We start from the raw sequence: 27,885 nt of genomic DNA on the forward strand, positions 1-27,885 counted from the left end.
TACTAGTCCAGTATCTAAACTGCTGTTCCACTGCCCTATAACACTGTATGTTATGTTTTTACTTCCTTTTAATGTATCACACGTTTAGCTAAACCACATTGCATTTTCTGTCCAATGATTGGTTTTAGACATTAAGCTAACTGCTGCCACATTTACTATCAGTACCTGAATTAAGTTGTACAAACCAATGTCAAAAGTACAACAACATTCAAAGTGGCTGTGTCCCGAATCACGCACCACTGTGCTGAACATGTCAAGTGCACTTTGAACACTACAGTTCCACACCATGCACCCCGTTATCACCGAATTACATGTCGTGCCTCACAAGTAAGAACAATGCAGTCAAAATAAATATTATTATTTGTAAAAGTTAATCTACAGAACTGCACCGTAGCATAAAAAGGAATCTCTGTACGAGGTGAACGTGAATGATGGTGCATTGGAGCAAAATGTTGTGCTATTTACGAATACAACAAGAATGCAAAAAGTACAAGTGCATAGGAATACCTCCAAGAGAACTGAATCAAATGGTAGGCCTATTTCTAAAACATTCACTATTAAGACTTTGCTGTTTGCTTGAGACATTCTGTGTGTTAGGACTGTAGGTGTGGAAGGACTTTCCCCAGATGCCTGTGATGGGACTTGCATAGCAAGGTAACTGGGATAAAATTATATTTGACTTTGAGCGGTGAATGGTTTGCATGTTTAAAATAGTAATTCCAAGGCCGCTCAGGTGGCGCAGCGGTAAAAAGACACGCGCTGCAACCAGAGCTGGATTTCGAAGGAGCGTCGTTTCGAATCCAGCTCTGCCTTCACGGTCGAGGCTGGGCGGCTATGGACAACGATTGGCCTGTTGTCCGGGTGGGGGGCGGGACTTGAGACCGTAGGGGATGCTCTCTCAGGAACGGGGCGGTTGCGCCCTCTGCTGGCTGGTTGGTGGCGCCTGTATGGAGACGGGAGGGGGGTGTGGCGCAGTGTGTGATCCTCCGTGCACAATACTCTGCCACGCTACACTCGTCAAGTGTGGGTGATAAGACGGTCGATTGGCTGTGCACGTTTCGGAGGAGGCGTGGAACGGCCTCGTCAGCCCCCAATCAGGAGCAGGAATCCGCACTAATGAGAGGATGATAGATGGGACGAAATTGGACGTGCTAAATTTAAAAAAAAAAAATAAAATAAAAAAATAAAAAAAAAAAAAAATAAATAAAAAAAAATAAAAATAAATAAAATAGTAATTCCAACAACAGACGTAATGTGAACGCAATATTATGTCCAATTCAATCTCTCAATCCTTTGCTTTGACTCTCAGTGGCAGTTCTGGCACTTCAGGTGGCATCTCTGCTTATTGACATTACAGCGGCAGCCTCCACTTGTATCTCCAGGACCCTGTGACAAAAGAGATACAGATCGTAGATCTAAAAGTGACCATCACACAGGTACACGCATTCACATTATTGCTTTTGAGATGATCATTTAAAACTATTCAAATAAAATGACTATATTATGACCACCTTTCTAATATTGTGTTGGTCCCCCTTTTGCTGCCAAAACAGCCCTGTAACTGTGATTATTCTGACACCTTTCTATCAGAACCAGCATTAACTTCTTCAGCAGTTTGAGCTACAGTCGCTCATCTGTTGGATTGGACCACACGGGCCAGCCTTCGCTCCCCACGTGCATCAATGAGCCTTGGCCACCCATGATCCTGACGCCGGTTTACCACTGCTCATTCCTTGGACCCCACAAGAGCTGCAGTTTTGGAGATGCTCTGACCCAGTCGTCTAGCCTTCACAATTTGGCCCTCGTCTGACTTTTTTCCTGCTTCTAACATCAACTATGATGATAAAATGTTCACTTGCTGCCTAATATATCCCCCCCACTAACAGGTGTCGTGATTAAGAGATAATCAGTGTTATTCACTTCACCTGTCAGGGATCATAATGTTATGCCTGATCGGTGTACAGTGAAGTGCCAGAAAAACTGGTACAACAGGTGACTGTAGCAGCTGGTGGTGGCTCCATAATGACATGGGGTTTGTTTAGCTGGCATTCCATGGGACCCTTGGTACGTCTAACAGCGTCATTGACAGGTGAATGTTATGTGTGCCTCCATTCTAAAGAGTTACACTTGGGTTTGGCCTCTTCCAACAGGACGATGCCAAGATGCCAAGTTATGGTTAAAGGAACACTCATCTGAGTTTGCGTTTTTGCCACCAAATCTCAACATTATGGAACACATCTGGGATGCCATGGAATGCGATGTGGAACACTAACACTGTGGAAATACTACAGGATTGTGGACCATTCTGCAGGAAGTATGGTGTTCACTGCCTACTGAATATTTCATCTACACGTGTACAGTACTATAAAAAGCTTTTTCCGTATATCCTAGCTTGAGCATAGGCGCAGCCACTATGAGGCGCCTTTGGAGCAGAGAGGGTTGAGACCGATGCTCAAGAACCCAACAGTGGCTTCATGGCAGAGCCAGGATTTGAACCAACAACCTTCCATTTGGTACCCCATAGCTCTCCTGACTAGGCTACCACTGTTTTAAATTATATTTCTTGCTTTTCCTCCCTCGTTTTTACAAAAATATAAGCATAATTTTTATCATATAGTTTAATGTACTAAACATCCTTCATTTTATAATGTCAGGTTCCACCCTTTACCCACTGTGATGAAACCAGGAGCCTATCTAAAGAAAAGAAAATGATAGAGAAAGTGAAAGTACCCCGGGACCCCAGCGCGGGCCTCTGGTGACCCAGCAGATCTCTGTGTGGCACACAGTGCAGCGCAGCCAATCGCAGCCTTCCTTCTTCTGCACGATGATGCCGCACTGGGGACAGTGCATCGCCTCGCCGGACTTGACCAGAGTCTGTGGATGGACAGAGAAAATGCTACTTTAATTAGCATTGACCTACAAAGCCAATAAAATTTAATAATCATGACAGTTTACGTCTGATACACAGTGGAGCACATGGTGAAACGTTCAAGACACCAGTTGTGACCTCTAAAGTATTCAACATACGTCTTGGGATTTTAATGATTTCACTGTTTTTTGTGACGGAATGATTGGAACACATACACTGTATGGTCAAAAGTATGTGGACACTCCTAAATTTTCAGATGTTTTAGCCTATGATGAAAGGTTTGAGGTGACTTCAGTCCTCTCAACTGCTCTCAACTCCACTGAACACATTGAAGATAAACTGGAAGGTCAACCACTGGAAAAGCTCATGGCCAGGCGTTAACATATTTCTGACCACATAGTAAAAATATGACAAAATTTCCTGGGTCAAGAATATACATACAGTGGGCGTTCGAGTGGCACAACGGTCTAACACGGTAGCCCACCACTGCTGAGATCTCAGCTCTATTATCAGCCGGCCAGGCATCTACACGGACATGATTGGCTGTGTCTGAGGGTGGGCAGGTCGAAAGGAGTCATTATTACGGCTGCAATTACAGCCTTTGTTGGCCGGTCGATGCCACTTGTACTGAGATGGTAAAAACACAGAGAGCAGTGTGTGACTCTCGTGTTGGAGGGGCAGGGTAAAAATATTGATGGCACTCGTGAGATTGAATCTCCATCCTGAGTCACCATCATGGCTGGGCGTCCACAAAATCACAATCTACCATGACTGAGGGACGGAGGGTCGGATGGGGTCTTTTTGCCGCTGCTGCTGTGATGTGTGATCTCCAAGACTGGTTCTATAATTCTTACAGGAAATGACCATCGGTCCAGATTTGGTCCAGAATGGTTGAACTACTCAGACATTTTGTTTAATAAATCATTCAGTATAAAATCCCAGAGACTGTGTGAATGCGAGTGACCTTTAGCAGGTCCCTGGTTCTCCGGGCTGCAGTGTCATTGATGGCACGAGCTGCCAGATCATCCTGGTACTGCTTACAGTTCATCCCTTCATGAATTGCCTGTGAGAGACAGAATTTCTATTATTTATATTAATAATAAACACAATGGTGCTCACGTGGTGCAGTTATAAATTGTAACAGAGGTTTAAAGCACCATGTCGTTCCTGTTTATCAGTTCTTTTGATTTCCACTAGGGGGCACCAGAAAGAAAACGAGTAACTGTGTGAAGATAAAGAGTGTTTGCTACTCTGTTGCTTGGTGATTAACTTGAGTATCTTGGAACTCCTTTCCTGAGAAACGTTTTATGTTTATACTCAGGCGTAAGTACTGTTAAATACTGTAATATATAAATAAATAATTCAATAATTATGCCCGCTAGATGGCGCCCAGCCGACCGGTGGCAATGCCGAGTTTCGGCGATGGTGTGCTAGGGAAATATCCCGCGGTGACACCTGGTCACCCTAGTTAAGCTTCCTTTAGTTAGTTAGTTAGTTAATTAGAATTTTAACGTCATGTTTTACACTTTGGTTACATTCATGACAGAAGCGGCTTATCAAACACAGTCTTGTACAATTTTGTATCTCCAGTTCACCTCACTTGCATGACTGTGGGAGGAAACCGGAGCACCTGGAGTAAACCCACGTGGACACGGGGAGAACATGAAAACTTCACACAGAAAGGACCCGGACCGCCCCACCTGGGGATCGAACCCAGGACCTTCTTGCTGTAAGGCGACAGTGCTACCCACTTAGCCACCGTGCTGCCCTAAGCTTCCTTTGATTATTTTCTGTGTACCCTTCTACCGGTGGCAGGTTACAAAATTACACTAGCCCATAAGTGCTAGGATTCAGGGTTTGAATTGCCAGTGGTGCTATCAGTCAGTCGAGCATCTACATACAGACATGATTGGATTTGTCTGAGGAGGACAGGCTGGATTGGCGTCCTCTCTGGCATGTGTTACTGCATTGTGCCCAGTGATTCTGGGGAAACTGGATCTGGAACCAGAAACAAAAGCGTTATGCTAGCGGGCCAGGCTGGTATGGGTGCTCTGCAGACACAGAATTGGGCGTGTCTAAGATAGGGACGGCTGTTTGGGGTATCGCCTTGTTGTTGTCTGGTTGAGGAACCGGCTTCTCTGTATGTGCTCTGGGTGGCACCAGCAACTGTTGTTTGGCGTGCGTTCTTCACCTGTGGTGTGATTTTCATGTGCCATGTGTGTGTGTGTGTGTGTGTGTGTGTGTGTGTGTGTGTTACCTTGCAGAGCAGACAGTTGTGCTTGCTGCAGACAGGGCAGTGGAAGGTATTGACCGTATCCTCATACACACACCAGCCCAGGCAGTCCGTGGTGGCACAGTGATAACTGCCCTCGCACCGTGACTCGGCCACCGAGAGCCCCCTCTGCAGCCAGCGCTGGTACTCCTCCCCCGAAACCAGCTAACAAACACACACACACACACACATTTATTCATATAGTGTAGTACATATTCATTCTGATCAGGTGTGTGGTGGGTACTGAGCCCAACCTGAAACACCCCTAGACATCACAAGAATACAATCTGGGGAGGGCATTTAGAGCAGCCAGTCCACCTTCGGCACCACACCCGTACACATCAAGAACATACAAAACTCCTCACAGATAGTGTCCAGGGGTGAGAACAGAACCCAGGTCTATAGAGCCCATGTTGCTAGGTGGCACCCACTCTACCAGCTGGGCTTCCTATTTCTGTAACCCTTTCTGTACATCTATACTGTCTGTATGTGCGCAGCAAAGCAGCGTGGGTCGGCGGAGTACCTTTGGTTGGTACTCTGGTGTCCTTTCACGGCTAAAAACATGCCAGCAGGTGTACTGGCTGCTCTTATTAATACCCAATTCTGAGTAAAGTACTTAGTTGGCTTGGAGGCTTGTGCAGGGTGTATTCCTACACCATGCCTAGTGTTTCTGGGTGGCACTGGACCCACAGCAGCCCTGACCAGAATAGAATGGTTAGTGTAGGTCAATGAGAAAGAAAAGCAATTTAATTGAGGTTTAAGGGCCTTGCTCAGGGGCCCAACAGTGACAGCTTGGCAGCGATGGTGCTTGAACCAGCAACCCTCTGATTACTAGTTCAGTACCTTAACCACTAAGCTACCACTGCCCATGTGACTAAAGACAAAAGCTCTTGTGAGTAAATGGGCACAAACTCCCCACAGACACACTCTCAAATCCTTGAAAAACCTTCTAAGGAAAGTGAAGGCTGGTGTGGTCACGTGTTAATGCCTGTGGTTTCAGAATGGAATGTTTTAACATGCTAGTGGACACGTGTCCACATACTTTTCGGATGTATTCAGACCCCCGGCAGGCCTAACGTGAGGTTAAATGACACAGAGGGAATGCAGCAGTGCATTGTGGGTGTTCTTACAGCTCGGATCTCTCTCTCCTGCAGCGTGCAGTCACATGCGTACGCCTCGTCCCTGTACGGACACGCCACCTGAGGGTCCTCCGACAGCATGATCACCGAGCGCAGACACTCCCTACGGCGCAGGAAAGAAATCACCTCATTCATATGATCAAGAGCACAGCAAACCCAGAGCTGTGAAAAAGTATGTGCCCCTCTAAACTGCCCCACTAAACTCATTCCATCGTTTAATATGAGTCTACTGTACATCACTTGTAGCTCAGTGGTTAAGGTACTGAACTATTTATCTTGTCTAACGTTAGTGCAACGGTAGTACTGAACAAACACAAATTCTCACAGGCACACTCCAAAATCATAAGTTAAGACATCCCAGAAGAGTGGAGCGGGGTCAGGTTCATCATGACGGCTCATGGTTTTGAAATGGGATGTTCGACAAGCTTACGGTCATGCGGCCATCGCTGGTTCATCGCTGGTTCATGCTCCACCACCATCAAGCTGCCACTGTTGGACCCCTGAGCAAGGCCACATGACCGTAAACTTGTCGAATATCCCATTTCAAACCCATGAGCGGTCATGATGAACCTGATCCCTTCTGGGATGTCTTAACTTGTGATTTTGGAGGGTGCCTGTGAGAATTTGTGTTTGTTCAGTAGTAATGTTGCACTAATGCTGGTTTTAAAATTAAATCAACAGGGCTCGGTGCAAACTGCTGGAGTTCCTCCACACCAGACTTTTCAGGCCTCTCTATGCACACGGGCACAGTTATGCAAGGACAGGAAAGAGCCTTCCCCAGGTTTGTGTGCTGCCTGAACTTAATTATTAGGAGGGGTGTCCACATACTATTGGCAATTTGTGGGTAAACTACCTAAAATCAGAGACACTGTAGATTTTTGGCTGTTTGCTGCTCCACTCCAGAACTTTAATTTCATTTCCTTTCAGTCATTTAGATGCTGTCTTCAGCTTCATCTCGCCATCAGATGACCTCACATTCTCAATAATGTTTTATTAGCCAGTGAAATTCCATCCCACTACCATCACGTCTGTCTGCTGGAATCATCTTCTTACTATAAAAAGCAGTGTTAGTTTTTTTGCCAGATGGAACGAGACCCTTGTTTCCCAAATATGTTTCTTCAGTCCGTTGAATCAAATGTCACACTAACACTGATGTTTCTCGTGGTTAGCACTGGTGGTTTCCTTCTTGCTACCCTCTTGTGAATCCCATTCTGACAGAGTCTCTTTCATATTTGGGATTGTCTTTGACCTCATAAAGTTGTTGCTGAGCCCTTGAAGAAATTTAAGCAAAGCAGCCACCCTTTTCACTGTTTGAAGATTACAGCTTTTACTGTGGTTCTGTGGAGTCCTACAGCCTCACAAATAGCTTTTGTATAGCATTTCAGCTTTGACATTTTTGCTTTTGCTCTTTTCTCTCCTCATGTAGCCAACATGACAAGATCGTGCCGGTTCCTCCTCTACAACATCAGGAAGATTCGGCCATTTCTCTCCATGGAAGCCACTCCCTCCTGGCAGGAGTTCCCATGTCCACTATTTAACCCAGGGGTCCTCAAACTTTTTAACTTAAGGGCCGGATTACTGTTCTTCAGTGTTTCGGGGGGCCGGACCGCAGATGAAATAGTAAACACACCCCAAAAAAAGCTATTTACTATGTATACTGGATGTATTGTCTGCTGTGTATAACTGTAGTATAATTTTACTTCATAATGATAATGCAGACATTTTATTTATTTTAATCATTTCCATTATCCCAACTCATACAGTGTTTCCCCAAAAATCAGTGTGAACTGTGAGTCTGCTTTTGCCTGACGAGACAGTCAGCATCAGGTTCCATATTTGTTACTGCCACTCATGCCAAGTGTTGATGAGTGAGTCTGAGTCTGGTTGGAGATTTAAGGTGTTTAAACTTCGATAAAGTCTGCTCACAGGTACAGTGGTACCTCGATATACGACCTTAATCCATTCCAGATCCTTGGATCAAACAGGACGTATACCAAACGAATTCTTCCCATTAAAAATAAAGGGAAAATGATTAATCCGTTCCCATGAAAAAAAAAATCCTATTGTTATTGGCATATTATACGTTGATGGGGTTGTATAAAATAATGTATAAAACAGATAGTTCCGGTCCTAAAATCTGATTGGCTGAGCCGCGTTCAAAGCTGCTGTAAAATCCCCGATATAAGCGCACCTGTCACCACCTCACATCATTCCATATTAATACGCCACTGAAAAGAAAAAGTACAAACTTGGTTGAACACTATTTTAAGTAATGTACTATACATGGAAATGTCCAGATTAATATAAACAGTCATCTTAATCATTAAGCAAGTGTTTCGTCCAAGAAATAGTGTAACAGTTTGTTATGTTCGCCCCCTCATGTTGCCTAGCAATACGGCACACCGTTAACGCTCGTGGCTTTGTCTCGCGGTCAGTCATCTCTCTATTGATACGCACAATCACTCCTCTCGCCGAACCCACCATGTTTGGAACGCCACACATTGGATCGCTGCCGTATAATCTACGGAGACTCCAGGTGGCCAATTTTTGTTTTTTCTGTTATTTTTTTTCCGCTATAATACTGTGAGTTTAAAGATGAACAGGGGCCAGACAACATGTATTGCTACTGTGGTTAAAGGGGCCGGTCAAATGAAAGCATTGGGCCGTATACGGCCCGCGGGCCGTAGTTTGATGACCCCTGATTTAACCCTTACAACTCTAGCTACTCTAGCAACTGCTAGCCTGGTTTTTGACCAACCTTATTGCTGCCACATCATCACCCCACTGCTGCGTTCTCTTCACTGGCTTCCTGTAGCTCCATGCACTCAGTTTAAAACACTGACGCTCGCCTACAAAGCCAAAAATGGAGCAGCCCCAAGCTACCTTCGAGGTTTAATAAAACCCCGCTCTGTACCACGCAACCTCCGAGCCACTAGTCTCGCTCGACTTGATCCTCCACTCAGAACTCGAGGAAGACAAGCATCAGCATCAAGGCTCTTCTCTGGACCAGCACCCAAGTGGTGGAATGAGTCTCTCTTGTCTGTCCGAATGCCTGAGTCTCTCGCTGTCTTCAAAACACAACTAAGAACCTTCATCACCTCTTTACTGAGCACTTAAGCTAACATGTACTTACTTACGCTCTTATTTATTTCTTGCGCAAAAAGAAAAACAACACATTGGTTCTAACAGGTTTCAGCAGATTTGTGTTCTTGGACTGTTGTTTACTTGAACTAGAGTAAGGTAATGTTTACTATGGAAGCTCTTCTGTAAGTCGCTAAATGCCGAAAATGTGCATGTAAATGCATTCGTCCTAGACTGCAACATAGTGTTCCTGTACAAACTTTAATGTGAGACTGATGAAATGAAACCTGTTTGGCTGTGTCTAATTAGCTCAATTTGGGCTGCTGCTTAAATGGGTAACCAAGGGGGCAAATCTTAATACCCTGATATGGGAGCAATGACTTTTCACAGCACTGTAAATGATTGAGACTTTCTGCATAAACCTGTATCTGACCTGCAGAAGCAGTGCAGACACTCTCTCAGCAGGACTCCCTCTCCTGGCTGGAGGTGTAAATAACAGATCCTACACTCCACGTTTTCGGCGTTCGGTACCAACTCCTGTCCGTCTGTCTCCACCAGCCGGGCGTAGTTCTCCCTGCGCTCTGCCTCCTGTGCCTAACACACACACACACACACACAAATACATATGATGGTTAATAAAATACTACTGTAGTACTACCCAAACCTGGTGGAAATGTGTGATTATACTGTCCTGATTATACAAAACTGAAAGTATAACCATTACACCCCAATATTGATTCAGAGATGGAAGCATGATGTTCTGAAGCTGCACTATACACCAATAAGGCATAACATTATGACCACCTTATTAAATATTATTTGCAGTAACTAAAGTGTTTAACACAAGGCATTTTATTTATTTATTACACCGGTACCTCATCACTGCAAATTATGTGCAATATTTCCTACTAGTGTGTATATATTTTTTACTTTACTTAACGTGTATTTTATGTCTGTTTACAATGTATGTGCAATAGTGCTTTTTTTTTTTTTTTTTTACTTAATGTACAGTATATCTTTTTTTAAAACTTAATGTATATTTTGTCTTGTATATGCTCTTTTTCTTTCTTGTTTTATATTCTGCACATTGGAGCTTGGGAAACGCAATCTTGTTCAGCTGTGCACTCCTAGCTGTATAGTCTGAATGACAATAAAGTTCACTTTGACTTTGACCTTCCTAATATTGTGTTGGTCCCCCTTTTGCTGCCAAAACAGCCCTGACCTGTTGAGGCATGGAGTCTGGCACCTTTTTATCAGAACCAGCATGAACTTCTTCAGCAGTTTGAGTTACAGTAGCTCGTCTGTTGGATCGGACCACATGGGCATCAATGAGCCTTGGCCGCCCACGACCCTGTCGCCGGTTTACCACTGTTCCTTCCTTGGACCACTTTTGATAGATACTGACCACTGCAGACCGGGACACACCCCACAAGAGCTGCAGTTTTGGAGATGCTCTGACCCAGTCCTCTAGCCATCACAATTTGGCCCTCGTCAAACACGCTCAAATCCTCATGCTCGCCCAACTTTCACATCAACTTTGAGGATAAAATGTTCACTTGCTGCCTAATATATCCCCCCCACTAACAGGTGCTGTGATGAAGAGATAATCAGTGTTATTCACTTCACCTCTCAGTGGTCATAATGCCTCGTCTGTGTATTCTGTTGTATCTGATGTTATTCTAATGTATAAATATAAACAAATTTAAAATGTAATGCCTGTAACACTAGGACAGAGGCGTGTTGATTTATGAGACTATTCAATGAATTGAAATCCAGTCTTGATTGATACAAGATTTAAGTTCATGGTCGTTACCGTTTGATTCTCCTCTTCATGATGCACCATACATTTTCAATAGAATACAGATCTAGAACTGCAGGCAGGCCACTCAAGCATGTTCACTTTGTGTTTACAAAGCCACACTGCTATAGCAAGTGCAGAATGAGACCTGCCATTGTCTTGCTGAAATAATCATGGACTGTCCGGAAAAAGACGTCACCTTGATAGCAGCATGTGTCCCTCAAAGATTCCAATATACATCTGTGAGTCAAAGCTATATTCACACATATGCAAGTCATCCATGTCATGGACACCGATGCATGATGCACCCCTATCCTTTTGCACCTTATATTGATAAGTCTCCGGCACATGGAATTCAACATCCGGTGGCGTTTTTTCCATAAAGCAAGCTAAACCTTGGACTCATCTGACCACAGCTCACGTTTCCACTGTCTTACAGGTCATCTGAGATGAGCTCAGGCATATGATGTATGTATGGTTGTATGGTTTTCTCTTTGTGTAACAGAGTTTCAGGTTGCATTTCATGATGCAGTGGTAGGCCGTGTTAAATGACAATAGTTTATGCAGTACTTGTGGCTATGTTTATTACAGTAGCATGACTGTTTCTTATGCAATGCCGTCTAGGAGCTCAAAGGTCACCAACATTCAACAGTGGTTTTCTGGCCTTGCCCTATGCAGAGACACAATGTCATGTGCGCTTTATGGTAAAAGACCTGAATTATTTGCAAGCCATGAGCCACAACCCCTATTTGCTTGATCCTTTCATAGATCCTTTTATATCCAAACATGATTCTCCTTACTGTTACCAAATCACCTGCTTATCCAGTGTCCATTTTCCCCCCAAAAAAGACCTGGAATCCTGATTTATCTGACCACAATACACGTTTCTACTGTGTGATGGTCCATCCTAGATGCCTCCGAGCCCAGAGAAGTTGACGCCGCTTCTGGACATGGTTAACATAAGGCTTCTGTTTTGCACAGTAAAGTTTTAAGTAGCATTTGTGCAGTAACTCTCACCCATAGAATAGAATCTTTATTGTCACTATACACAGGTACAATGAAATTTCAAATGGCATCTCTCCAATAGAGTAGCAAGTGGTTATATCAGCTATTGTTGAGTGGTGGTTATTGATGCCGTCTGAGGGAATGAAGATCACGGGCATTCAGCTTAAGCTTGCGCCCTTGGCCAATACGCAAACACTGAGATTCCTCCTGATTCTTTATATCGTTTAATGATATTCTGCACTGTAGAGGGAGAAATATGCGAATCCCTTCCAATCTTTCTTTAAGGTTCATGGTTTTTAAACATTTCAATCATTTTCTCACACATTTGTAGTTTTTTTTTACCTCATTACTAGCCCTAAATTGCCCCCGTCCCAACTTTTTTGGAATGTGTTGCAGGTCTGAAATGCAGAAATGGATGTTTATTAATAAATGAAATGAAGTTAAGCAGATAAAACATGAAATGTCTCAGGTTCATCCTGTCTGACATCAAATAAACGTCGAAGTAAATGTAAGAAACTCTGTGTTTTTATTGTATCTGCAGTTTGTAACTGTGATAGTCAGTTCAATATATTTTTATTTAATGTTACTGTTATTTTATCACCCCTGTAGCTTAAAAATGACTAAAACGATATTTCACACGACCGTTTATTGATTGTTTATTAAACTGATGCCCGTTGATTTCAGGCCAGAATGGATTTTCCCTCCACAGTGCAGTGAACATATTGCAGGCAACAATTTCAGATCATGCATACAATTCCAAAAACAATAAAACTGATACTATAAATAAAAGTAAAACAATAAATATTGTTAAACTGTTTTAATTTAAATACAGAAAAAGTTGATAAATCACCGCCAAACGTTTTTATTTGCATTTCAAATGGTGTTGGGGTGTTTAAAATACTCAAAGATGGCATGAATGAATGGCGTGTATCAGTGTGTGTAGTTTACAGTGACGTGTATCAGTGTGTGTAGTTTGCACAGTGACGTGTATCAGTGTGAAGTTTGTACAGTGACGTGTATCAGTATGTAGTTTGTACAGTGACGTGTATCAGTATGTAGTTTGTACAGTGACGAGTATCAGTGTGTGTAGTTTATACAGTGACGTGTATCAGTGTGTGTAGTTTGTACAGTGACGTGTATCAGTATGTAGTTTGTACAGTGACGTGTATCAGTATGTAGTTTGTACAGTGACGAGTATCAGTGTGTGTAGTTTATACAGTGACGTGTATCAGTGTGTGTAGTTTGTACAGTGACGTGTATCAGTGTGTAGTTTGTACAGTGACGTGTATCAGTGTGTAGTTTGTACAGTAACGTGTATCAGTATGTAGTTTGTACAGTGACGAGTATCAGTATGTAGTTTGTACAGTGACGAGTATCAGTGTGTGTAGTTTATACAGTGACGTGTATCAGTGTGTGTAGTTTGTACAGTGACGTGTATCAGTGTGTAGTTTGTAGTGACGTGTATCAGTGTGAAGTTTGTACAGTAACGTGTATCAGTATGTAGTTTGTACAGTGACGAGTATCAGTGTGTGTAGTTTGTACAGTAATGTGTATCAGTGTGTAGTTTGTACAGTAACGTGTATCAGTGTGTAGTTTGTACAGTAACGTGTATCAGTATGTAGTTTGTACAGTGACGAGTATCAGTGTGTGTAGTTTATACAGTGACGTGTATCAGTGTGTGTAGTTTGTACAGTGACGTGTATCAGTGTGTAGTTTGTACAGTGACGTGTATCAGTGTGTAGTTTGTACAGTGACGTGTATCAGTGTGTAGTTTGTACAGTGACGTGTATCAGTGTGTGAAGTTTGCACAGTGACGTGTATCAGTGTGTGTAGTTTGTACAGTGACGTGTATGAGTGTGTAGTTTGTACAGTGACGTGTATGAGTGTGTAGTTTGTACAGTGACGTGTATCAGTGTGAAGTTTGTACAGTGACGTGTATGAGTGTGTAGGTTGTACAGTGACGTGTATCAGTGTGTAGTTTGTACAGTGACGTGTATCAGTGTGTGAAGTTTGTACAGTGACGTGTATCAGTGTGAAGTTTGTACAGTGACGTGTATGAGTGTGTAGGTTGTACAGTGACGTGTATCAGTGTGTAGTTTGTACAGTGACGTGTATCAGTGTGTGTAGTTTGTACAGTGACGTGTATCAGTGTGTAGTTTGTACAGTGACGTGTATCAGTGTGAAGTTTGTACAGTGACGTGTATCAGTGTGTGAAGTTTGCACAGTGACGTGTATCAGTGTGTAGTTTATACAGTGACGTGTATCAGTGTGAAGTTTGTACAGTGACGTGTATGAGTGTGTAGGTTGTACAGTGACGTGTATCAGTGTGTAGTTTGTACAGTGACGTGTATCAGTGTGTAGTTTGTACAGTGACGTGTATCAGTGTGAAGTTTGTACAGTGACGTGTATCAGTGTGAAGTTTACAGTGACGTGTATCAGTGTGAAGTTTACAGTGACGTGTATCAGTGTGAAGTTTACAGTGACGTGTATCAGTGTGTGTAGTTTGTACAGTGACGTGTATCAGTGTGTGTAGTTTGTACAGTGACGTGTATCAGTGTGTGTAGTTTGTACAGTGACGTGTATCAGTGTGTGTAGTTTGTACAGTGATGTGTATCAGTGTGTGTAGTTTGTACAGTGACGTGTATCAGTGTGTGTAGTTTGTACAGTGACGTGTATCAGTGTGTGTAGTTTGTACAGTGACGTGTATCAGTGTGTGTAGTTTGTACAGTGACGTGTATCAGTGTGAAGTTTGCACAGTGACGTGTATCAGTGTGTAGTTTGTACAGTGACGTGTATCAGTGTGTAGTTTGTACAGTGACGTGTATCAGTGTGTAGTTTGTACAGTGACGTGTATCAGTGTGAAGTTTGTACAGTGACGTGTATCAGTGTGAAGTTTACAGTGACGTGTATCAGTGTGAAGTTTACAGTGACGTGTATCAGTGTGAAGTTTACAGTGACGTGTATCAGTGTGTGTAGTTTGCACAGTGACGTGTATCAGTGTGTGTAGTTTGTACAGTGACATGTATCAGTGTGTGTAGTTTGTACAGTGATGTGTATCAGTGTGTGTAGTTTGTACAGTGACGTGTATCAGTGTGTGTAGTTTGTACAGTGACGTGTATCAGTGTGTGTAGTTTGTACAGTGACGTGTATCAGTGTGTGTAGTTTGTACAGTGACGTGTATCAGTGTGTGTAGTTTGTACAGTGACGTGTATCAGTGTGTGTAGTTTGTACAGTGACGTGTATGAGTGTGTAGTTTGTACAGTGACGTGTATGAGTGTGTAGTTTGTACAGTGACGTGTATCAGTGTGAAGTTTGTACAGTGACGTGTATGAGTGTGTAGGTTGTACAGTGACGTGTATCAGTGTGTAGTTTGTACAGTGACGTGTATCAGTGTGTGAAGTTTGTACAGTGACGTGTATCAGTGTGAAGTTTGTACAGTGACGTGTATGAGTGTGTAGGTTGTACAGTGACGTGTATCAGTGTGTAGTTTGTACAGTGACGTGTATCAGTGTGTGTAGTTTGTACAGTGACGTGTATCAGTGTGTAGTTTGTACAGTGACGTGTATCAGTGTGAAGTTTGTACAGTGACGTGTATCAGTGTGTGAAGTTTGCACAGTGACGTGTATCAGTGTGTGAAGTTTGTACAGTGACGTGTATCAGTGTGAAGTTTGTACAGTGACGTGTATCAGTGTGTAGTTTGTACAGTGACGTGTATGAGTGTGTAGGTTGTACAGTGACGTGTATCAGTGTGTAGTTTGTACAGTGACGTGTATCAGTGTGTAGTTTGTACAGTGACGTGTATCAGTGTGAAGTTTACAGTGACGTGTATCAGTGTGAAGTTTACAGTGACGTGTATCAGTGTGAAGTTTACAGTGACGTGTATCAGTGTGAAGTTTACAGTGACGTGTATCAGTGTGTGTAGTTTGTACAGTGACGTGTATCAGTGTGTGTAGTTTGTACAGTGACATGTATCAGTGTGTGTAGTTTGTACAGTGATGTGTATCAGTGTGTGTAGTTTGTACAGTGACGTGTATCAGTGTGTGTAGTTTGTACAGTGATGTGTATCAGTGTGTGTAGTTTGTACAGTGACGTGTATCAGTGTGTGTAGTTTGTACAGTGACGTGTATCAGTGTGTGTAGTTTGTACAGTGATGTGTATCAGTGTGAAGTTTGTACAGTGACGTGTATCAGTGTGTGTAGTTTGTACAGTGACGTGTATCAGTGTGAAGTTTACAGTGACATGTATCAGTGTGTGTAGTTTGTACAGTGACGTGTATCAGTGTGAAGTTTGTACAGTGACGTGTATCAGTGTGAAGTTTACAGTGACGTGTATCAGTGTGTAGTTTGTACAGTGACGTGTATCAGTGTGTAGTTTGTACAGTGACGTGTATCAGTGTGAAGTTTGTACATTGATGTGTATCAGTGATTGTAGTTTGTACATTAACGTGTATCAGTGTGTAGTTTGTACATTAACGTGTATCAGTGTGTGTAGTTTGTACAGTGACGTGTATCAGTGTGAAGTTTGTACAGTGACGTGTATCAGTGTGTAGTTTACAGTGATGTGTATCAGTGTGTGTAGTTTGTACAGTGACGTGTATCAGTGTGTGTAGTTTGTACAGTGATGTGTATCAGTGTGTAGTTTACAGTGACGTGTATCAGTGTGTAGTTTACAGTGACGTGTATCAGTGTGTAGTTTACAGTGACGTGTGTGAGAGTCAGTAGTCCTGGTCGAGGTTGTACAGTAGTGAGTTGTTGGCCCTCAGCTCCTCCCTCCTCCCTTTCTCCTTTAAAAAGAAAACCAGACAAGAGAAGAGAGTCAGACGGGGGGGCCAATTAGAGCCCTAGCTCCTGTCTACCCATAATGCATGCAGTCAGGTTAAGTGGAGCTACTAAATAATGCCTGATAAAGTATGTGTCTGTGTGTGTGTCTGTCCTCTGATGGACTGGCAAACGTTTCCTGCCATTCACCTAATGAATAGGACTCACTGCAACCCTTACCAGGATACTGTGATGAAAACTGAATGAATGAATGTTTGTGGGTGTACATTTTTACATGTTGGAGGTGTTTGCAGTTTGAAACAGTAAGACATCAGGTGTGTGTGTGTGTGTGTGTGTGAGTGTGTGTGTGTGTGAGTGTGTGATATGCCTGACCTGTTGGTACTGTCTGATGGCTTCTTTCTCCTGCTGGATGCGCCGCAGTTCCAGTGTGTCTGGTCTGTATTCTTCAGGTATGGCGTAACTCTCGGGTCTGTCTGCACTGCACATCTCACAGCCGGGGCGCGTCGGCTTATTAACGTACGTACAGGACGGACACGCCCAGCCCAGCTACAGACAAAAATAAACAAATAAATTAATAAATTTAATTACTGCATACTGATACCTGCACTGGTCATTTAACCGCTGTGATGTCTAACAGCTTCTTGCCTTTTTGACCCACTTATACATAGAATCACAGAGTGCCAGTCATCTGAGTCTTTGCACTGAATTAAATTTCAAGACCCTCCCTGACTTTTCCTAGAAATATCAGTTTCATCACCTCATTCACATCATTTTTCAAAAATACACCTACGGGCGCTCGGGTGGCTCAGCGGTAAAACACGCTAGCACACCAGAGCTGAGATTTCGAACATGTCGTTTCAAATCTCAACAATGCCGGAGGCTGGGCACCTACATGAACAACGATTGGCTGTTGTTCATACAGGGTGGGAGCCGGAACAGGGATTCCTCATAACTGAGGCAACTACGACCTCTGCTGGCAGAGTCGAGGGATAATACGTCGATCAGGGTGTGGCTCTCCGTACACAAAGCTGATCCGCATATGAACTCGCCTCGGAGGGGGCGCGTGTCAGTCACGGCTCTCCTCAGTCAGCAGTGGAGGGTAGTATTGGTAGAAGGGAAGCGTAATGCAATCTGGGTAATTGGATACAGTTGCAACCTGACAGTGGTGGGGCTTGAACCAGCGACCTTTGGATTGCTAGTCCAGTACCTAACAACTGCCTTTATTAGGTAGAGAATTTGCAGTGAAACGGAGCCAAGGTAGCATAAGAATGTGGGGTTGCTCTGAAGCCAGACAGTGGTGAAGAGCTAGAGGTCACTCTACTATAATACAACTTGTTTTTGAAATGGGACGTCCAGCAAGCTCATGGTCAGGTGTCCAAATACTCATTGAATTCATGTGTTTCATTCAGTCCCATTGCCACAGGTGCAGAAACCTGTTTGCAATGAGTGTGGATAAAGCACCTGAACTCAGTCATTAGAAGAGGTGTCCACATACTTTTGACCATATAGTGCAGCGGTCTTTTACACTAGCGCACCACTAACCAGCCAGGCGTCGACACAGACATGATTGTCTATGTTTGAGGGGAGGATGGCACAAGCCCAGCGATGGATTGGTGCCCTGTCCAGGGTGATCCTACCCTGCCTTGAGTGTACCCTGATCAGGATAAAGTGGTTAATGAAAATTAAAATGCTGACTCTGTGTACCCGGACGGTTGTTCTGTTGGGCGCCAGGGCGTCGTTCAGCTGCGGCATCTCCAGGTTAATCAGGTCGTGGATTTCACGCACGCCCAACCTCTCCGCCCTGATCAAATGACTGCCGCCTGAAACATCAGAGGAAAGAACGTTCACCACGTGATCCATCACACCTGATAACTACATGATCTATGTACACTATCAGGACAAAAGTATTAGGACACCCCTTCTAATTATAGAATTCATGTGTTTTAGCCACAAAAGTTGCTAACAGGTGTAATTAATCAGTTACATAAAGGAAATATAAAGGAAATTACTTTACTTTTCTGTTCCAGCACGCATATACACGCACACACTCTCAAACACACACTCGTACACACCGGTGGGGTTGTGGTTAGGGTGCAGTCGGGTGGGCAGAGTGCTATAGGGTCTCCACGGTGCCGCTGGCCCGTTGGCTGCGTTCTGTTCATGTCCAGAAGATGAAGATAAGGAGGTGAAAGCGGGTGCGTTCTGAACGTTCTCCTGGTTCTGTGGATTCTGTCGAGACACCAGGTACAGGAACGCCGTGTCTCCGTCTTTCTGGACGCCGTAGGAAGCCAGAGAGCGGGAGTCGGCACACAGACACTGACTGATCACCCAGCGCTGAACATGAGGATGGAAACCGTACTGCACAAACACCTACAGCACAGACAGAGAAGACAGACGAGAGAGACGATTTCAGCCGCCAGACCGGAGGAACCTGAAGTACATCAAAGTTCACCAGGTTGAGGTCAAGATTTTGACTTTTGTCTGTGTAGCCATTCTGAAACCAGTCTGAGCCGGTTTTGACTCTTTCTGGAACATCTAAATGCATCCAGGTTTCAAGATTTGCGTATCATTGCTTGAACCTTTGTACAACACACCAGTTCAACCAGTAGCACATCATTTCAGGTCTTCTTTCCAAGCTGTAGGAGCTGAAATGCACTTATATTATTTTGCTCGGGTTTGGTAAGGTGACATGACCTGTGTGTGCTCACCTGCTGTTTGAGCTCATCCACCGTGGCGTAGGGTAACACCTTTACCGTCACAGAACAGGAGGAGGAAGCGTCCTCCACCACCACTGACAAACTGGTTAAACACAAACATATCAACCGGTCAGTGACATTTCAGACGACATACTGACAAACATTTAGACACCTGACATGAGCTTGCTGGACGTGTCATTTCAAAACCAAATGTGACCTTTGCGTGATCTTTTCAGCTAGCTCTTCTGAGAAGTGTATCTGTGTATGAGAATTTGTGGCCATTTAGTCAAAATATGACATTTGTATGGGTGGGCGCTGACGTTGGTCAAGAAAGCCTCGTTATTTTTCCAGTCTTTATAGACTTTGCTATGTGCACGGCTCTCTTTGAGGCCGGCGACTGCACGGGGGGTTGAAAGCGGTTCGACTGCAAAGAAATTGGGCAAACAGTGCAAATGTCTGTACTCTTTACAGTTTGTCCATTAATACAGTTCAGAACAGAAGGCTGTTGACCTCTTAGCCCACCCCAGGGCTACTTTTATTGTTTAATGCGTCCCCTTGTGACCAAAGCCCATCACTATCATTCAACAAATATAATATGAAAGAAAATAAAATGATAAGTATCGTTTATATACGAGGGGCGCTCTGATGGCACAGCGATAAGAGATCCAGGGTTCCAATCCCCAGCTGTGCTATTAACAGGTCGGGTATCTACATACAAACATAAATGGCAATGTCTGAACACAAAGTGGTAGTCGAGGCCCCACAATGGATTGGTGTCCTCTCTGGGGTGTGTGACTGCATTGCACCCAGTGATTCCATGGAAACCTGACCCACCGTGACCCTGACCCTAAATAATGCGGTACTAAAAACATGGATATGAATGAATGTATATAAGAGAATCAGAATCATAATCTTTGTTATTCGCCAAGTACCAGATGTACAAGGAATTTCTTTTGGTGCAGGTGTCAACATACATACATCAAGTTAAATAATAAAAAGGGACACTATATCTAAATGTATAATAAACAATAAACAATACAGCAGCAGCATGAACAGTACAACATCAGGCAAAGTGTGCAATGAGGATGTACAGTACGGTACACTGACAGACTAAGTAAAAAATAGAAAGGGTATATTATACATAAACATAGAATAAAATAAACAATATAGCAGCGATAAAAATTCGTGCAATAGAGATTATTTACAAGTAGGTAAAGTGCATATGTGCATTAACTGTATGAGGGAAAAATAAGAGAACATGTTTTACCTGATGGCCGTGTGTGTATAGTGTTTGCGAGAGAGCTGGATAGATAACGCGGTGCGCCGGTGAGCCAGAGACTCCGCACACACTGATGCGGCGTGAACATCACCGGCTTCTACAGCTCGAACCAGTTCCGTACACAGTTCATCTAATGCACAGAGAAAAGACACAAGGTTCCAACATTCATTACTCGTACAGCAAGTATAGCTGATTATGTAGGTTAGTATAATACTATATATAGTGCAATAATTAAGTACAATATCAGGTCATTAAACAAAACCTGATATTACACAAAGCAAAGCATATTCAACCTACACTACATAGTCAAATCATTTTGAGGAAGGCCCTGTACTGGTCCAGCATGACTGCGCCTCTCTGGTCCAAAACTGCATGGCTGAATGAACTTCAGCTCCTTCGAACCCCTTCGCGATGAATTGGAACGGAACGATTAATTGGAAGCCAACCCTTAGTGTCCAGCATCAGTGCTCCTCGGTTCGAAAATCGGTGTTGCCACTAGGGATGTAACGATACACTCTACCCACGATGCGATGCGATTCATGATACTGGATTCACAATACGATTTTTTCCCAATTTTTGAATCTGACATTGAAGACAAATTATGACAAAGTTTCCTTTTATTATTTCTCTTTAAAAAATCTAAAAAAATCCTGTATTTGTGCTTATCTTTTATTTATCTAAGTAATGAATGCCCTTTTATTTCTGAGGTAGGTACAAACTATGCAAAACAACTTTGAATTAAGCCCAATTTGGCTGACGTCAACCAGGCCAGGTGTATAGCACCAGCGACCTCTGCTGTTTAAAGTGAATATCAATTGATTTTACATGTCAAATCGATTTGAATCGTGGAATTTTTTAATCGGTTATTTACTGTCTTGTGGTGAATCGTTACATCCCTAATTGCCAGCGGTTGGCTGGGCGCCATCTAGCGGGCATAATTGGCAGTGCCTGCAGGGGGGAAGACCGGCATATGTGGATGGGGTCGTGATTGGCAGATAGAGGCGTCTGTGCATAGGTGGAGAAAGGGTTCCGTTAAGGCCTGCGCGTGGGTCGGAGGAGGCGTGAGCAGCAATATACCCACCTCGACTGCAATAAATCAGGGATCCCCACCAGCGGAGAACAAATAGACTATGCTAAATTGGGGGAAAAACGCATAAAATATAATTTAAAAAAATAAAAATAAAAAAACAAAATAAATGCTCAAATCTCATGGAAAAAGCATGGGTCTTTCATATTAATGGCCAGTGTTTTGAAGCAGGATGGAAAACAAGCTATTTTTCAGGTGCACTGGGGTCCATGGCGTGGGGGGGGCCCCCTACCCCCACCCCCACCCCCACCCCCACCCCATTGGCTGTTGGTTTTTGTGACTCCACTTGGGGACACATTTAAAGTTTTTGCAATTTTCCGGACTGACTGACCTTCATTTCTTAAAAGTAATGATGGCCACTCGTTTTTCTTTAGTTAGCTGATTGGTTCTTGCCATAATATGAATTTGTCCAATAGGGCTGTCGGCTGTGTAGTAACCTGTCTTCTGCACAACACAACTGATGGTCCCAACCCCATTGATAAAGCAAGAAATTCCACTAATTAACCCTGATAAGGCACACCTGAAAACCATTTCAGGTGACTACCTCTTGAAGCTCATTGAGAGAATGCCAAGAGTGTGCAAAGCAGTAATCAGAGCAAAGGGTGGCTATTTTGAAGAAACTAGAATATAAAACATGTTTTCAGTTATTTCACCTTTTTTTGTTAAGTACATAACTCCACATGTGTTCATTCATAGTTTTGATGCCTTCAGTGAGAATCTATAATGTAAATAGTCATGAAAATACAGAAAACGCATTGAATGAGTAGGTGTGTCCAAACTTTTGGCCTGTACTGTATATATACATGAAATCTGTTGAGGGGGCCCAATTTTTTTTTTTTGCACTGGGGCCCACGAGCTCCTAGTTACACCACTGCAGGTGTCTACATACTTTTAGCCATAAAATAAGTTGCCCTTATGAAAAAGTAACTGCACCCTTGGTTACAACATCAGGCAGTTTATTAAGAACAGCCCGTTTTAAACCTTACCATCAAGGTCAAGCAGCCTAAAGTCCCTATAGGAACACTATAACTGTAACTGGTACAAGCTAGGAAAATATCAAAGCCAAATCTATATTAAACACATGGAGGAAATCAGTAAAGGGGGTGATAACTTTTTCACACCAGGGTGTAAATCTACAACCAGAATAAATTCCCTCAGACTGAAGACAGGATCTGCATGTAAAGTGAGCAGTGTGGGTGTCGCGGGAATGAGGACCGGGCGATCAGAGATGCTCGGTGATGTTTGTGTCCACACAATGAACAATGGTGACTTTTGTGCTTTGTGAGGGAACAGAGAGCAGGGCACGGGGACGTACCCGTACTGGAGGACGAGGCCGAGCTGGGGGCAACCAGAGGCTGAGATGTTGGCTGACCATCTTCTGTGAGGAAACCAGTGGCCACTGTGGGGAGGAGAGAGACAGCAGCAGTCAAAATCACAGACATCGCTCGTTTAATAGGACAGCATCGAGGAATTTATGTGGGTACCAAAGTTTAGGACCACAGTTTAGGTAGAATATGGGGTGATAAACAGATTGCAAAAAAGTTGGGACAGCAGAAGATATGTAAACAAACAGCAGAAAGACCAAATACACTATATATACTAGTATTAGGACACTCCTTCTAATGATTGAATTCAACTGTTGTGGCTAAATCAGTTATGTAAAGAAAATGACATGCTTCCAACTTCTCAGCAACAGTTTAGGGAAGGCCCTTTCCTGTTCCAGCATGTGTCCCTGGGCACAAAGCAAGCTCTATATGGACATGAAGAAAATCTCGGTTTGAAGAAACTCCAGTGTCCTGAATAGAGCCCTGATCTCTACCCCACTCACTATCTTTGGAATGAACTGGAACATCAACCGAGGCTTTTTTGCCTTAAATCAGTGCCCTGTCATACAAATGCTGTCATCTTTTGACTGAATGGGCACTAATCCCCACAGACATACTTGAAAGTCTTGTGAGAAGCCTTATCACACATGCAGCTGTTGTTCTAGCTGTAAAGATCATATAGAGGTCACTCCGTTTTGATACCAGTTGCTTTCAAAATGGAATGTCCAGCAAGCTCATGATCAGGTGTCTAAATACAGTGTATTGCAATACATCGGGTGCCGTGGTGGCCAAGTGGGTAGCACTGTCGCCTCACAGCAAGAAGGTCCTGGGTTCAGTCCCCAGGTGGGGCAGTCCGGGTCCTTTCTGTGCAGTTTGCATGTTCTCCCCGGTGAAACCAGTGCATTGTAGTGCCAATCCCAAGCCCAGATAAATAAGGAGGGTTTTGTAAGGAAAGGCATCCGGTGTAAAAACTGTGCCAAATCAATAAAGTGGATCATGATCCGTCGGCGACCCCTAACAGGAGCAGCCGAGGAAATAGAGAGTGTATTGCAATACATTCCAAAAAAGTTTGGAGAAGATCACGTGTCCACTGTTACTGCTGTCAGCGATGGTGGTGTTTCTGGATGTTGTTGATATTTGACTTCATGACAAACTGTACGAAGTATTTCCGAACCCGTGTGGTTATATTTATTACAAAAATGTCAGTTGATATTGCAGAAACACTCGAGCAATCGAAGGGGTTTTTTTCATATATACATTTTGTTTATGCCCCTTTTTCTCCCTGTTTAGCGCGTCCAATGGCCCAATTGTGTCATGCTTCCATGCGGGGAATCGTCAATGCCGATCCCCGCTCTGATTAAGGAGAACGAAGCTAACCCACGCCCCCTCCGACGCGTGTGCAGCAGCCGTATGCATCTTATCACACACACTTTGACGAGTGCAGTGCAGCTCAGCCCTTTGTATGGAGAGACACACCCTGAGAGCACTCTTTTCTCATCTTGTACAGGCGCCATTAATCAGCCAGCAGTTGTAATTATAATAGTTATGAGAGAGAGACCCTATCCGGTTTAATCCCACCCATATCTGAACAACAGGCCAATCGTTGCCTTAGCCGGCAGGCAGAGATAAGATTCGATACGATGTATTCGAGATCCCAGCTCTGGTTCCAGCGTGTGTTTTTACCGCTGCACCACCTGAGCGGCCGGAATCGAAGGTGTTTAATATCATTTAATATCGTTGGCCTTGCCCTAAAGATGTCTCCAGATCTCCGAATAATATTATTGACTGTAGATGGTGAAATCCTTAAGTTCCTTCCTGCTGTGTATGGAGGAACGTTGTTTACATTCGCAAAGTTGCGAACTTCGAGCCATCCATGCTTGTAAACAACTGCTTCTTCGCTAATGCTAGTTTTTTAACCAAATAATGACAGAATCACATGTCTTAGGTGTTTTTGCAGAATTCCTGATCTTAGTTTGCCTCTTTCTGCAGGCAAATCAATATAAAACATGGAATATTTCTTCCTTGAGCTGCTTGTAATGAAACATGTTGAAAAATCAGTGTTTTCTGTTTTTATTTCTATTTTATCCACTGTCCCAACTTTTTTGGAATTGGGTGTGTAAGTCCCAGAAAGACAACCACACCTCGATGGGCCTCGCGGAGTGATGACATCACCACGGTGGCCCAAGCCTGCGCCTCCTGTTCGCTGCGGAAGTTGAAGGTGATCCGGTCATGAGGAGGCGCGATCAGGCGGAGTTCGTGACTGTGGGGAGTTTTAACCTCGTAGTGCAGCGTCCTGAGATCGAACTCGGCTATAGTCTGACAGAACAAAGAAAATAAAAACACACCAGTGATTTACTTTCAATTACAGTTCCATTCTGATCAGGGTCCAGTTTGGTCCGGGGGCGTCCGAAACACTGGGCACTGCGGACAGGGCGACAGGGCGACAGGGCCTGATCACATCAGGAATTTAATTCCCGGTCTGGTCCTTTCTACAAGTTTATAATAATGAACCACCCCACTCTGTCATGCACCCCCCTATACCCTGTTATAGCCACTTCCTTCTACACAGAGCTGTTTTGTGTATTGACAGTCGGGCTAATCTTTGCATGAATCTCAACACCGTTTGGTATGTTCTCCCAACATCTGCCTGGGTTTCTGCCAACCCCCCAAAAACAAGAAGGTGGAATTGATGGGTGGGTGAGTTTGTGATGCTTTGCGATGGACTGGCATCCTGTCTGAGGTTTATTTCAATGTTGTGCTTAGTACTAACAAGTGGCTCCAGACCCACCACGACCCTGGCCAGAATGAAACAGTTATTTAAGATAAACAAATGATAAATATCTATGATATCTACAAATGATATATATATACTGATCAGCCATAACATTAAAACCACCTTCTTGTTTCTACACACACTGTCCATTTTATCAGCTCCACTTACCATATAGAAGCACTTTGTAGTTCTACAATTACTGACTGTAGTCCATCTGTTTCTCTGCATGCTTTGTTAGCCCCCTTGCATGCTGTTCTTCAATGGTCAGGACGCCCACAGGACCACCACAGAGCAGGTATTATTTAGGTGGTGGATCATTCTCAGCACTGCAGTGACACTGACATGGTGGTGGTGTGTTAGTGTGTGTTGTGCTGGTATGAGTGGATCAGACACAGCAGCGCTGCTGGAGTTTTTAAATACTGTGTCCACTCACTGTCCACTCCTACCTAGTTGGTCCACCTTGTAGATGTAAAGTCTGAGACGATCGCTCATCTATTGCTGCTGTTTGAGTCGCTCATCTTCAAGACCTTCATCAGTGGTCACAGGACGCTGCCCACGGGGCGCTGTTGGCTGAATATTTTTGGTTGGTGGACTATTCTCAGTCCAGCAGTGACAGTGAGGAGTTTAAAAACTCCAGCAGCGCTGCTGTGTCTGATCCACTCATACCAGCACAACACACTAACACACCACCACCATGTCAGTGTCACTGCAGTGCCGAGAATCATCCACCACATAAATAATACCTGCTCTGTGGTGGTCCTGTGGGGGTCCTGACCATTGAAGAACAGCATGAAAGGGGGTAACAAAGCATGCAGAGAAACAGATGAACAACAGTCAGTAATTGTAGAACTACAAAGTGCTTTTACGTGGTAAGTGGAGCTGATAAAATGGACAGCGAGTGTAGAAACAAGGAGGTGGTTTTAATGTTATGCCTACACAGACATCCCTGTTTAGTCAGTGTCTATGGAGTTTGGTATGTTTTCCCAAAGTCTGCCCTGGTCGGATGGGTGATCTAAATCTAAACCCTAGGTGAAAGTGAGTAAGGAACGTGGCTGGGTTGGTGGGTGTGTGATGTCTGGCATGACTGGTGCCCTGTGTGGAAGGGTGTGTCCAGAACTCACTGCGACCCTGATCAGAACCATGTGTTTAGTTCATTGGAAAACGTGCTCTGAAAACTTTTTGACACTGCTTTGTAAACAATAACACACATACACGGCCTGGGTTCAATCTCGGATCTTCAGCTGTTATAAACATGGATCTGAATCTAATTATTCCATTGAAGGTTCATTATAAAGGTTCAAACACTTCAACTGTCTCACCGGATTAGTTCCGCTGCAGTGTCTGATAGCCAGCCGGAATTCCCCCGCTCGTCCCGAGTCCATGCTGAGCTGAAGCCGCAGAGATTCGTCCGCGGTTCCGGGTAAACACAGCGGCCGGATCCCGGAGTGACTCACCGTCACTTTGACCGACATCAACACGGTGCTGCATCCCGCCGCCGAGGCCTCAAACTCGGGCAGCGAGTAGCAGAGAGGACCCGCCAGAGGCTGCGCGGCTCCGGAGCTCAGCGACATTTATTTCCCTGCTCGCCTACAACTTCTCATAGTTCCGTCCGTCGGTTCTGTTTCTACCTCGTTCTTACTGCTACTTATCTAACGTCCTGATACTTGTGGTCGTTCTGTAGACGTTCACCTTCCATTATCTTACACTGTTTTACAAAATAATAAATAAAATAAATAATAAAACCGCGTTAGTTTCGTTTCAGCTCGACAGCCGCTCGGTTCCT

General features: G+C 43.8%; 1 protein-coding gene across 1 annotated transcript; it reads right to left on the bottom strand.

The window, feature by feature from the left end:
* Window positions 1-1,242: 1,242 nt before the first annotated feature.
* shrprbck1r (sharpin and rbck1 related) lies at window positions 1,243-27,885 on the bottom strand. Its single transcript, XM_062994492.1, has 14 exons — window positions 27,422-27,885; window positions 25,471-25,645; window positions 23,320-23,403; window positions 20,906-21,047; window positions 19,651-19,741; window positions 19,015-19,312; window positions 18,647-18,762; window positions 17,315-17,488; window positions 9,795-9,955; window positions 6,272-6,383; window positions 5,127-5,306; window positions 3,834-3,932; window positions 2,731-2,874; window positions 1,243-1,386 (listed from the first exon to the last, which is right to left on the bottom strand). Exons 1-14 carry the CDS (start codon window positions 27,671-27,673, stop codon window positions 1,306-1,308), a joined length of 2,109 nt encoding a protein of 702 aa, XP_062850562.1. The 5' UTR covers window positions 27,674-27,885; the 3' UTR covers window positions 1,243-1,305.

Source organism: Trichomycterus rosablanca, chromosome 4, assembly GCF_030014385.1.
Source record: "Trichomycterus rosablanca isolate fTriRos1 chromosome 4, fTriRos1.hap1, whole genome shotgun sequence".
NCBI classification, from domain to species: domain Eukaryota; kingdom Metazoa; phylum Chordata; class Actinopteri; order Siluriformes; family Trichomycteridae; genus Trichomycterus; species Trichomycterus rosablanca.